General features: G+C 43.2%; 1 protein-coding gene across 1 annotated transcript in view; it reads left to right on the forward strand.

Moving 5' to 3' along the window:
• zanl (zonadhesin, like) overlaps positions 1-13813 on the forward strand; it is a 35974-nt gene continuing 22161 nt past the window's right edge. Inside the window, 37 exon segments of the mRNA XM_064328508.1 lie at positions 1-95; positions 824-858; positions 1590-1733; positions 2235-2503; positions 2674-2758; positions 4110-4259; positions 4572-4736; positions 4887-4984; positions 5278-5356; positions 5546-5626; positions 6174-6221; positions 6372-6565; positions 6652-6793; positions 6975-7219; positions 7342-7490; positions 7656-7784; positions 7873-8011; positions 8178-8319; positions 8560-8760; positions 8924-9061; positions 9166-9282; positions 9478-9602; positions 9781-9926; positions 10081-10224; positions 10422-10529; positions 10709-10878; positions 11008-11084; positions 11087-11129; positions 11132-11214; positions 11453-11594; positions 11925-11972; positions 12136-12329; positions 12416-12557; positions 12739-12983; positions 13106-13254; positions 13420-13548; positions 13637-13775. Of these exon segments, the coding sequence (XP_064184578.1) occupies positions 22-95; positions 824-858; positions 1590-1733; positions 2235-2503; positions 2674-2758; positions 4110-4259; positions 4572-4736; positions 4887-4984; positions 5278-5356; positions 5546-5626; positions 6174-6221; positions 6372-6565; positions 6652-6793; positions 6975-7219; positions 7342-7490; positions 7656-7784; positions 7873-8011; positions 8178-8319; positions 8560-8760; positions 8924-9061; positions 9166-9282; positions 9478-9602; positions 9781-9926; positions 10081-10224; positions 10422-10529; positions 10709-10878; positions 11008-11084; positions 11087-11129; positions 11132-11214; positions 11453-11594; positions 11925-11972; positions 12136-12329; positions 12416-12557; positions 12739-12983; positions 13106-13254; positions 13420-13548; positions 13637-13775 (4908 nt within the window). The 5' untranslated portion in view covers positions 1-21.

Below are 13813 nucleotides of genomic sequence, written 5' to 3' on the forward strand. Positions count from 1 at the left end.
CTCACTCTCTCTGAGTTAGCCATGGATAAAATCAAATTCATATTCATTCTCACATGGATAAATGGATTATATACAGCAAGAGACCTAAATAACAGGTAGGCGCAGGGTTGAATTTTAGTTAAAATCATACATGTTAAATTATACATGGGGAAAAATGTCTGTGGTGTTTTTGGAATACCAGGTTAAAACATGTGTGGTAGGGGTTTCAATTTCCAGCAAAGTGTGTTCCGTGCGTAATACAGTCTACAATAAATTACAGGCTACTTCGATCACATATCAGATACCGGGGAAGTGCCATTATTCGTGTTGGAGCACCAAGTATACATCTGCACATCTACAAAATTATCTGGTGTCACCATTACAGATAATCAAACAAGTTTATTGCCAGGTTTATTTAAATAGTAACAAATAACAAATCTCATTGTATGTCAGTAGTCACAGTCTAAAAGGTCAGAGTTTCAAAACTACACTTTAGTTGATACTGTTTCCCATGTTTGTTAATTGGATTTTAATTTATATTAAATTAAAATTAACATAACTGGAAATAATAAACATGAACCTGTCAGTGAGATAGCATTTCATTATTCATGAGAACCTTCTACAAGAGCAATGCTACACTCATAGATGAGTGTCAGGTGTTATTTTTTATTATAAAATATTTGATATGAATTGGTTTTACCATAGGGTTTTACGTGGCATGTGAATGGATTTACATCACAGATCATGAAGTATATTAAATTACAGGTGACATAACACTCTCTGGAAACCTTTATTTTGTCAGCAATCTAGCTGTTTGTCTTACAATGTTTCACCTGTTCTGCAGAGCTGACAAAGGGATATCTACAAACACGGGAGCTGGTAAGTTGACAATGTCAGTGGAAACTATGTGAGGAGGGCTAAAAGGTGAAGCTGTTCACATCATACCCTGAAAAGCAACAGCATAATATCTAGGGACAGAAGATTGGTATGCTGCACGCTGAGACAGACAGCCCTATACACACCCATAACAGGGAGTGGTATGTGGGCTCGTTCATACAACGTGACAAACGTGGCCTTGGAATGAAATAGACCTTTCCCCTGAGTGGTGTATAATGTGCTTTACCCATAAGCATAGCTGCATATACGAACAGAATACTGTGGCACACACAATCTAGAAAGCAATAAAATCATTCAAACATTACATTGGCAAGCACTGTATCAATTTAACTGAAATTGATAGGCTTTACTGATACTATTATATTATGTCTTTATGAAGCCAATGATCTCATGTTTAGCTTTAGAGCAATTTTATATATCAGGCTACATCAGGCCACAAAAAGGGTGCCAGTAAAGTGCATAATAGTTCCATTCCAATGAGGGTGGGCAGTCTATGAAAGCTGTTGGGAACTGTGGGTTTATATGTGTTCACTTCGAAATGCATGTTGTCAGTTAATCAACAGCATTAGACTCAGGCTGCAGGGTTGTCTCATTTAATACCCCTGAATGACGATGGCTCTTCTTTTGATACCATTGTAATTTCTGCTTGTCTCTTGTTTGCATTATTTTAATGACATCTTAACCTTCTCCTCTCCTCCACCCTCCTTCCTCAGTTGTGACCTCCTGTGACTTCAACAACAACAGCATCCCCTTCTGCCATTTTCGCCAGGACAATGAAGACGATAGTGACTGGACTCGACACAGAGGCCCCTCTCCCACTCCAGGCACAGGCCCAGATGGGGACTATCCTGATGGAAGTGAGTACTCAACCATAGCACAGCTACATTAAAAATACATCAGTATTGTATGTCATATAGGATCATTGTTGTTTATCATCATTTTACTACATGCACAAATTTGAACATGAGTTGGCGAAGTCTGATAGTTGTATAGTTGTTAATATATAAAAAGTTTCATGTTGAAAATATGTAAAAATCCAACTTAATGTAAAAATAGTTAAACATTCAGATTTCCACATAGCAAGAAAGAAAAAAGACAACAGGAAAAGGCTTTTCGATAACCTCTGGAGTTTTCTACCATTACTTTGTAAATTGTAGAAAGGAAATAATTAAGGGGTCTCGAAACCATGCAAAGATGCTTTCAAATTTGATGTCTTGTATGTGCTCATTATCATCTGATCATTGGCAATATAGTATTACTGTATGTAATGGTCTTCAGATGTTGAAACTGTCTTTCCCTTCCCATCCTCCACTGCTCTCATCTTTTCCACATCTCTTTTCTGCTTAACAAATCTCCAGGTGGATTCTACATTTACCATGAATGTGACAATGTTGCTAATGGACAGATAGCCCGTCTGATCAGCCCCCCATTGGGCATAGGCTCCGCCCAAATGTGCATACAGTTCATGTACTACATGTATGGGACTGACACAAGGAACAAACTGGCAGTGCTTGTTAAAAGGCCTAGTATGGAGGAGGAGAATGTATGGGAGAGAATGGGGTTCCAGAGTCCATCATGGCTTGGAGGCTCTGTGACTGTGTCCCGCCTCGAAGGGCAGACAATGAATGTGAGTGCTCTCTTAGTGCGTAATAATATTGACAAAATCAAAGGTGCAATACCAGGATTTTGTTTGAAAGTGGTGGTAACATTGGTAACACAATGTCTGAATTTAATCAACAGGTATGATTAAACCACCAGAAAATCAAGCTGAATGTGACTGTATTTTTGTGTCTCTAGGTTGTATTCGTGGCAGCACGTGGGCTTACATCCTCATGTGACACAGCTTTGGATAACATTGTCATCAGCGAGGGAGCTTGCCCAGGTATGTCGCTCTTGACAAAACTCTTGATATACAGTACTGTGCAAAGGTCAGAGACCACCCTTTCTTTTATTTGCTTTCCATTGAAAACAGCCATTAAAGGAAAAACCTGAATAAATGAGTGGAGAAATATAACAAATACAGATTCTTCCATAAGGGTGTACTGCATGATTAATTAACCAATTAATATCCCATCATGCTCAGTGGCATGTATAAAAATGTTGAGCAGGCCCAGTTGACCTTCATTTTGGATCAAGAGGACAAGATCTAAGTGACTTTGAAAGAGGATTCATTACTGGGGCACGAATGGCGGGAGCTTCAGTCACAAAGCCTTCTCAACTGGCTAGTGTAGCGGCTAGCAACATGCCATGTGCGGGCTGGAAAATAGAGCCCTTAGACTCATCGGTCCATTAAACCTTACTCCACATCTCAGGTGTCCAGTTTTAGTGTAGTAGTGCAAATATTCTCTTTTGTTTATTTCCTTTTCTCAGTAATGGCTTTTTGACTGCTACACATCCTTTCAGACGAAAGCACCGAAAGAGTGGTGTTCTCACAGTGGAAGGATTGACAGAAACACATGTGGATTTATTCTGGTCTGATACAAGAGTGGAGCTTGATTTTTCCTATATCTCAAAGATAAAATCTATCACTGTCTTTATGATGGTTATAGTTTTGGTCATCTTCCAGTTCTTGCACAGTCGTTAGGAGTCCCATCTTGCAATAATATTTTGAACAGTTTTGGAAACTGTTCAAAGTCATTTTCTTTGACTTTCACTTTCCTTATGCAGTTAAATTATCCTATATCTGATCTCATTAGAGATATCTCCTTCAGGCATTTAGATGCACAAGACAAAGAAATCAGTAAGGCAGATAAGGTGTTTTTTTGTTATTGTTTGTTTGAATGTTAGAGTCACTTTTGAAAGCAAGGGGTTTAAATATAATATCATTGACACTTTTGGTAACTTTTTTGGAGGAAACAGCGGTAACTTGTATGTTCATTGGAGGAATGGAAGATTTAAAGCGGTTGTAGGATGCACAGTGGACAAATGCTGATAGATTGGATATTATGCCTAGTCATCAAAATATGTGTTTCCTGCATTATTGTCTGACACTAAAAAAATAAATAACTAGCTTTGAATGGCTGATGTGACCAGAAATAAAATAAACAAAAGGGTGGTCTCTGACTTTTGCACAGTACTGTAGTCTTGTTAACTGCCTCAATGGAAAAAGTCATCTGTATCAGACATTGATCCTATGGAATATTAGACCTCCAGCAATAATGCCTTCCAATCAGTCTTTAACATTCTTGTTATAATTCTACATGTTGGCACACACACCTTATGCATCATTGTAGGGTGTCTGTCTGAATGTGACTTTGACACCACCGATGACCTGTGCGGCTGGACCATGGAGACTGATCCTAGAATCTTCGGCTGGGAGCAGTGGACTGGGCCAACTCCCACAGAAGGGACAGGACCTGAAGATGACTTCTCCAAACCAGGCTGTAAGTGCATTAGCATTGCACATATACTATGACAACACCACACATTTTTTGTGTGATGCATTGGTTTATTCTTCTCTTCCACCAAATGTTGCCAGAAGTCTGAATGTTGTGATGTTTTTCAAAAATATGAATTATCTATTGGCTGGTATAACAGCTCTGGTGGAAAAAACAGCGACCCTGAATGAATATAGAAACTAAAAACAGAAAAGCTATGGAGGGATGTGTATATCTTTTTTTTAAAATAATTTAGAAAAGTATTTTGTAAAAAAGTATATATTGGCATAAATAAGTCAACTTTTTGTCTTTTGGCAGTTGGTTCGTACATGCTGTTAGACTCCACGTCCAGAGTGCCAGGTGCAAGTGCAGAGCTGTGGAGTCCATCTGCTTCCTCTGCAGGATGTCTCCAGCTCTCCTTCCACTATACCATGTATGGCACTGCCACCAATATGCAGATCAACATCTACGCTGCCACAGCTGGTAAGACCCTATGTCTGTGCTTGCTAGTGGAATTGACACAGTTGACATTTTTAACAATACACATTTGTTCAGTTGTTACAGGTAATATGTTCAATTTGAATTTAACTGCCTGTCAAAATGAGGCTGTGAACTGCTTTTCCATCTCTGCAGGAGGAAACCTAGGAGCTCCTATATTCACATTGAAAGGGGATCAGGGACGAGATTGGAATAAAGCAGAGATTCAGTATATTGGAATGGCAGAAGTCCAGGTGAATGGCTGGCACTGACTGGCAGTGTATTTAAGCAGATTCTGTCATGTGTGAAAAAAATATGCAAAGTGGATCATAAATACTAATGTTACCACGGGGGTAGATAGTACTGTAGGCAAACCTTTTTTCTCATCATCTAGCCTTAACATCTGACAGTTTTCTAAAAGTGACTCCCCGTAATGGTGGACAATAAAGCTTGTGTCAGTTTCTGTACTGGTTCAAGGATCTTCATCACATCTAGGAATGTAGATAAGTTTTGTTTGCTGATGTTTGTGTGTGTGTACATATCTCAGTTCGTGATTCAAGGCATTTATGGAGAAACAGATAAAACAGACATCGCTATAGACAGTGTATGCATCACAGACTGCCAAGGTAAGAAAATCCATAAAACAATACATTTCTGTGTGCACTGTGATATTCGGCAAATGTTTATACAATATTTGTCTTAAATATATGCCAGTTTAATTCAATGCTTTAACTAATCATTCATGAATCAACGATCATTTAACAAATTATAAAAATAATTCACATTTTGATTAAATTTATGGTTCTATATTGCAGCGCCAGCATCAACTACTGCTAAACCCTCCACAGAAGCCCCTAGACCAACCACAACAAAACCTTTGACCTCTGCAGAATCAAGTGAATATAATATATCACTATAACACAATATTTCTGAAATGGAAACATAAATTCAATGAGCAGCTGAATGAAAAGAAGTAGTATGTTATCATGATAAAAAAACAACAGTGAATATCATGTTACATGAATCCCTACTGCCTGAACAGCAGTTAATTATGCCTACACCCTCTCCCACACCCCCTGCCCCGACTCCCTGCACAATGTGGCTGTCGAGCTCTGAGTACAAAACACAGAATTCACCCCACGCCTACGAAACAGAGAAATAACAGATTAAAAAATGAATACATTTCATTGAAACTGAAATTCTGAGATTGACAGGTAGTAAATACTGCTACCATAATCACATGATTGTAGAAATCCATATAAGACAACGATATGAGCGCTACACTTAAACTAAAACTCTATTAAGAGTTAAGAATTTTTTTAATACTACACATGCTGTTATGAATGTACAAAACCAGTTCAAAAATTATAAACTACATATGAAGAACATAACAACATTGTTCAATTATTGTTTGACAATTCACATCTTTGTTTTTTGTTCCAGCAACTCCAAGCCCCACCACCACGCAGTCACCAACCACTGCACCCCCAGGTCAGCACTGTTGACCAAATAAAAGTATCCATTCTGACTTAGGAACATGCCTTGACTTAGATGTGAGAATATCACAAACTAACTAAAATCGAATCATGGATTCAAAATGTTCGAATCAAATGACATGAATCTCTACTTCTCAAACTGCAGTGAAATGTCCCCCCAATGCCCACTATAATGAGTGCGGCCCAGCCTGCATCCCAAGCTGCCAGAAACCCTCCACGAACTGTACCGGCTCCTGCATCAGCGGCTGCTTCTGTGACCCAGGATACGTGTTCCGCGGTCGCCGCTGCGTTCCCCTTCACCAGTGTGGCTGCTTGGACGAGAGCAACAACTACTATGAGGTCCGCACTGTCGCCACATATTCAAAGCGGTAATTTGTCATTGTTAAAGGTATTCATTAAAGTGAATTTTGTCCTGCCTCTCCCAGCCAGGGGAAATCGTCTTTGGTGATGGCTGCTCAGAGGTGTGTCGATGCGCAGGGAACTACACGCTGGACTGTGTCAGCAATGCCTGTGAGCCCACAGAGGAGTGTCGTGAAGTCAATGGTGTTGCAGGCTGCTATCCTAAAGGTAGGAGGATTGCGTTAAGTTTTTATGAAGGTCAAAATTTGGATCAAGTCCTGTACATTGTCCTTCCCCATTTCAGTTCCATCCAGAAATCTTCTACTTCTTCTCTAGGCTATTTGCCTCAGCTTCACCCAGTACTTCCCCTTTACTACTCACACTTGACCCAATCTTGTTTTCCATGTAGACACCTCCACCTGCACTGCGTCAGGCGACCCTCACTACACCACGTTTGACCGCCGGCGATATGACTTCATGGGCAACTGCAGCTACCTAATGGCAGAGACCTGCAACAGCACCCTGGCCCCGCACTTTTCAGTCTACGCTGATAACGAGCATCGTTTCAACTTGCTTTCTGTCACCTATATCAAAGCAGTGCATGTGCACACACAAGGAGTGGTGGTATCGGTGCTGAAGGGGGGAACTGTGCAGGTAAGTAGAAAGAATTGGCGAGGGTGAGAGCTTTCATTGAAAAGCTTTCAGACCTCTGTGCTTTATCCACAGTAAAACGACAAGCCTCTATCTTTAGTCCTCTCTGTGACCTCCTTCTTTAGGTGAATCGGACCACAGTGAACTTGCCTGCGACCCCAGTTGAGGGCGTGTCTGTCTTCAAGGCGGGGAAACACTACACTGTGGCTGCAGTCTTTGGCGTTACAGTGCGATACGATGGAAACCACTTCATGGACATTAAAGTGACCAGCGAGTGAGTCTCCAACAGTGGAATTAGTGAAATATGACTGACACAAAAGGAGATGCAAAATGAAGATTTTGAGCTCAGCCTAATTTTTTTTTCAGCATGTATCTATTTAACTGTCTCAAGTCAACCTTTAATATTTGAGAATTAACTGTTGTTTCTATTTCTTTTCAGTTACAAGAACACCTTGTGTGGGCTGTGTGGAGACTATAACGGAAACCCAAAGGATGATTTCCGTACACCCTCTGGTCAGCTAGTCACAAATACCAATGACTTTGGACACAGCTGGAACTCAGACACAAAGTGAGATTTTATGTAATTGCCAGACATGATCACAAATGTCTTTGAGTTATGCAGATGGTACAATGCTTCTTTAACTTCATTCTTTTAGCTGCAACAAGAAGCCCAATGAAACAATCCCAGAATGCACTGATGATCAACAGGATATATATGAGAGTCCCGCCTACTGTGGCATGTTACTAGATCCCAAGGGACCCTTCGCCGTCTGTCATCCAAGAGTCAACCCCAATGTGAGTTACCGCCGTACGTGAGCAATCATTTATTTTTCCGTGACAATTGTTTCACCTGGGAAACCCCATGCGCAATTTCCTTTTGTAATGCTGAGTTGAGTGAAAGAGGCTCTGTGGCAATAAGGCTATAAGCAGCTGCTGTAAGCTGACTGTTCTCCTGGTGCAGGGCTTCTTCAAGGACTGTCTCTTTGACTTGTGTGCGCTGGGCGGGGCTCAAACATCACTGTGCGAAGCACTGGAGTCCTACGTCAACGAGTGTCAGGACCGCAACGTGAACGTTGGGCCATGGAGAAACAGCACCTTCTGTCGTGAGTGTCTTGCTACTTCATGAAAATTTGTTTCGTTTTTATTGATCAACAGAATCTATCATTTTCTTTTCGAAAATGGCCATTTTTTCAACGCCATTGAGTTCTGTAGCCATTCAATGCAAATTAACTCCATATTTCGAGAATATTTTGTAAGAGCACAGAAGAAATACATCGTAGTGTTAAAATGTCATGACTTGAACCATAGTTCTTTTTCTTACTCCAAATCTCACTGTACCCCAGCTCTTCGCTGCCCTGCTAATAGCCACTACGAGGCTTGTGCCCCACCTTGTCCCCCATCCTGCTCCATTCCCAGCCCGGGACAGTGCAGTGGACCATGTGCAGAGGGCTGTGTGTGTGACACAGGATACGTTTACAGTTCTGGAAAGTGTATTAAACAGGAGACCTGTGGGTGCCACTTCAATGGACAGTACTACCAGGTGAGTAATCGCCTTTGTGTCCAGCTGTGATTTCGCAGTGCCACTTTATTTGTGCATTTTAGGGATATTTCCCTCTTGTGTCTAGTTATTTCAAAATGTGTATCTCTACATATCTCACCGGCATCTCAACAACAAGCAGCCATTCTACCTGGTCTCTTTTGTCTCAGGCAGGGAAGAGTTCTACACTGAGGGCTGTGAGCTGAAGTGCACATGTGAGGGAGGAGTTGTGAAATGCAGCTCAGGAGAGTGTCCCCCACAGCATGCCTGTGGACTGCAGAATGGAGAGCTGGGCTGCTACCCCTTAAGTGAGTGTTCCCAGTTATCACGCAAACACATCAAATGCTGTGGATTGAGGCTACTCTGTGTGTTAAGCAATGGTTTAAATGCAAAACATCATCTCCCTTTGCAGGTACAAAGGACTGTTACATCTCAGGAGACCCACATTACACCACCTTTGATGGGAAATACTACACCTTCATGGGAACCTGCACCTATACTCTGGCTAGGAGCTGCCAGAACCACACAGGTATTGCACTCCTAAAAAGTAAGAGAAGCTCTAAAGAGTTCCACCCCTTTATCTGCTGTAGAGGCACTGGGAATTGCAGAGCTACAAACCTCCTGACCTGCAGACGTCACAGAGCAGAAACATATATCCCTACTCTAAGGGAAGCTACGCTGCCGCTAGTACACTATGCATGATCTGTGCTCTTTGGGTTTTCAGGTCCCTGGTTCTCAGTGGAGGGGAAGAATGAGGAGAGGGGCGTGGCAGGCGTTTCATACCTGCGCAAGCTGTACGTCACCGTCGGTGGAGTCACTGTCACTCTGATGAAGAGCAGAAGGACTCTGGTCAGTAAGAAGTCACAGTTTACTAAAGGAGACATGGCCGTGTACATTTTTATCCTTCATCTACAATAAACTCTGGACTGTCAGAACCTCTTGCAAATGCAAAAGATTCTCAGTTGTGTAATCACTCCTTGCTCTGATCTTTCCTCTCTTTACATGGTCTCCTACCCTCCTTCTACAGGTCAATGGACTGCGTGTGTCCCTCCCACACTCCCCTTCTCCCCTGATCTTTCTCTCCCTGGCTGGGCAGTACGTCACCATGCAGACTCCTTTCGGTCTCACAGTACGCTGGGACGGTAACCACTACGCGCACATCTCCGTCCCCAGGTGTGTAGAGGTGCAATCCGCTCAACCGCTTGGCTTACACCATACTGTGGGAGGAGGCTGAAGAGTCAGCTTTGGGAGGGCAATCCTAAAGAATTCTCATGAATTCATTCAGGTAGATCTCAAGAATTCTCCTCCATGTGTCCTTCTCTATCAGCTCCTACTTTGACCAGATGTGTGGATTGTGTGGAGATTATGATGGAAACCCTAACAATGACTTCACCAAGCCAGACGGTTCAGCGGCTGGGAACGCAAACCAGTTTGGCAACAGCTGGCAAACTGAGGAGGACGAGGATGACGCGTATGTTTCTTTATGTAGTTTCTCGTGCATCTGCTTATGTGAATCTAAATTTGCGTTTGTCTGGGTGGAAAAATTTGACTGGACTGCTTTATGCGTGAAAAATCCTTGTGTCTGTATTGTTAGAGTAGTTAACTCAAAGATGAGGCGATTAGCAAACAAAAATAAATAACAATTATTTTCACTGATATTACTTGCAGGTGTTTGCCTGATGACAAACCTGAACCGCCCTGTGACCCCAATCTGGAGGCAGAGGTGTCCAAACCTCAGAATTGTGGCAAACTGAACGACACCCAAGGTCCTTTCAGGTGAGAACGCACAAACACTTCAACTATAAGCTTAGCGATGCGCGTTTCAATTCACGTGCAGAGTATACAAACGCAGTCCTGCTCAAGTGCTCCGTTTGTACGAATGCTGCCGGCTTCCCCCTACACACTTCTCAATGCCTTTGTGAGTATAGGATGTTTCTGTTTATCCTCTTCCCCAGGGACTGCATTAACGTGGTTGACCCACGGCCCTATTTCCAGAGCTGTGTGTATGACATGTGCCGCTATGACGGGCTTCAGCAAACCCTATGTGATCAGCTGCAGTCCTACACAGATGCCTGTCTCAGCGCAGGAGCTCCTGTCCACCAATGGAGGGAGCCAGACTTCTGCCGTGAGTCCCAGTCACACTCAAGATTGTATTATGTTTAGGTATAGCGTAAAAAACGCACAGCTATTTCTGTACATTGAGCATTCAACACCATCAGCACAGATCGTGGCTTATTCCTTCCTTTGTGCGCAGCTCTGGACTGCCCCCCCAACAGTCACTACTCCTTATGTGTGAGCCCGTGTCCAGAGACATGCGTGGGGCACAGTGGGGTGCACAGCCAGGGTGCGGAGAGAACTGCGTGGAGGGCTGCAAGTGCGACCCGGCTTCATCCTCAGCAACGACCGCTGCGTTCCTCTCAAAGACTGCGGCTGTGTTGAGCCCCAAGGCTCTTACCACCCTGTGAGCCCCCTCTCGACATGCCATGTATTTTCAATGATTAGCTATTCACAAACGATGAGACAGCACAATACAAATGGACAAATGTTGTCAATCCAAGGAGCCACTATTGCGAATAGTAATTGCATGATGCACCTGCATTAACGGGTCCCGGAACTCCAGTGTTATACTATTGAAATGAGTTATCTCCAGTGGTTTGTATGGAATGCACTAGTGAGAGCCCTTTCCCGTGTGTGTTCAGGTGAATGAGAGCTGGTATCTGGAAGGCTGTACACAGCGCTGTGTGTGCAGAGGGGAGGGAGTGATCGAGTGCCACAACACCTCCTGTGCCCCCAATCAGGTCTGCCAACTGCAGGATGGAGAATACGGCTGTCAGGCACTGGGTAGGACACATTGACTTAGCCGCATACCAACAAAACACAGAAATGCCACGTTTTGAAAACAAATTTCATTGAAACCGGAATACTCAGATTGACTGCTGTTAAGTACTTCTACCTCTCTCCCACTACTATAGGAGTCTGCTTAGGCCAGTCGTATACAATGTGTGGAGTACTTAAATTTACACACTTCAGTGACAGTTATTCATTGATTTTTCAAAGCTGTGCAAATTGTTATCAGTGCCTGAAACCACGTTAGGAGTTATTCACTCCAAAAGAAGAGGATCACCACGTTACAATTACTTGTTAACAATTCACGTTATTTTTTTGTCCCAGCAACTCCGAGCCCCACAACACCTCAGCCCACAACCACTGCACCCCCAGGTCAGTACTTTCAATCGCACAAAAGTATCCATTCTGCCATGGGAACATAATGTCTTTGACTGAATTTCTTGTGAAAGTCTTGTGAACTATCTCACATCGAATCATGGATTCGAAACCATCAAGAGTAATCATATGACATGCATCTCTACTCTTTGAACTGCAGTGAAATGTCCCCCCAATGCTCACTATAATGAGTGCGGCCCAGCCTGCATCCCAAGCTGCCAGAAACCCTCCACGAACTGTACCGGCTCCTGCATCAGCGGCTGCTTCTGTGACCCAGGATACGTGTTCCGCGGTCGCCGCTGCGTTCCCCTTCACCAGTGTGGCTGCTTGGACGAGAGCAACAACTACTATGAGGTCCGCACTGTCACCACATATTCAAAGCGGTAATTTGTCATTGTTAAAGGTATTCATTAAAGTGAATTTTGTCCTGCCTCTCCCAGCCAGGGGAAATCGTCTTTGGTGATGGCTGCTCAGAGGTGTGTCGATGTGCAGGGAACTACACGCTGGACTGTGTCAGCAATGCCTGTGAGCCCACAGAGGAGTGTCGTGAAGTCAATGGTGTTGCAGGCTGCTATCCTAAAGGTAGGAGGATTGCATTAAGTTTTTATGAAGGTCAAAATTTGGATCAAGTCCTCTACATTGTCCTTCCCCATTTCAGTTCCATCCAGAAATCTTCTACTTCTTCTCCAGGCTATTTGCCTCAGCTTCACCCAGTACTTCCCCTTTACTACTCACACTCGACCCAATCTTGTTTTCCATGTAGACACCTCCACCTGCACTGCGTCAGGCGACCCTCACTACACCACGTTTGACCGCCGGCGATATGACTTCATGGGCAACTGCAGCTACCTAATGGCAGAGACCTGCAACAGCACCCTGGCCCCGCACTTTTCAGTCTACGCTGATAACGAGCATCGTTTCAACTTGCTTTCTGTCACCTATATCAAAGCAGTGCATGTGCACACACAAGGAGTGGTGGTATCGGTGCTGAAGGGGGGAACTGTGCAGGTAAGTAGAAAGAATTGGCGAGGGTGAGAGCTTTCATTGAAAAGCTTTCAGACCTCTGTGCTTTATCCACAGTAAAACGACAAGCCTCTAACTTTAGTCCTCTCTGTGACCTCCTTCTTTAGGTGAATCGGACCACAGTGAACTTGCCTGCGACCCCAGTTGAGGGCGTGTCTGTCTTCAAGGCGGGGAAACACTACACTGTGGCTGCAGTCTTTGGCGTTACAGTGCGATACGATGGAAACCACTTCATGGACATTAAAGTGACCAGCGAGTGAGTCTCCAACAGTGGCATTAGTGAAATATGACTGACACAAAAGGAGATGCAAAATGAAGATTTTGAGCTCAGCCTAATTTTTTTTTCAGCATGTATCTATTTAACTGTCTCAAGTCAACCTTTAATATTTGAGAATTAACTGTTGTTTCTATTCCTTTTCAGTTACAAGAACACCTTGTGTGGGCTGTGTGGAGACTATAACGGAAACCCAAAGGATGATTTCCGTACACCCTCTGGTCAGCTAGTCACAAATACCAATGACTTTGGACACAGTTGGAACTCAGACACAAAGTGAGATTTTATGTAATTGCCAGACATGATCACAAATGTCTTTGAGTTATGCAGATGGTACAATGCTTCTTTAACTTCATCCTTTTAGCTGCAACAAGAAGCCCAATGAAACAATCCCAGAATGCACTGATGATCAACAGGATATATATGAGAGTCCCGCCTACTGTGGCATGCTACTAGATCCCAAGGGACCCTTCGCCGTCTGTCATCCAAGAGTCAACCCCAATGTGAGTTACCGTCGTACGTGAGCAATCAGTCCATTTAT

The sequence above is a fragment of the Anguilla rostrata genome, chromosome 3 (assembly GCF_018555375.3).
Source record: "Anguilla rostrata isolate EN2019 chromosome 3, ASM1855537v3, whole genome shotgun sequence".
NCBI lineage: Eukaryota > Metazoa > Chordata > Actinopteri > Anguilliformes > Anguillidae > Anguilla > Anguilla rostrata.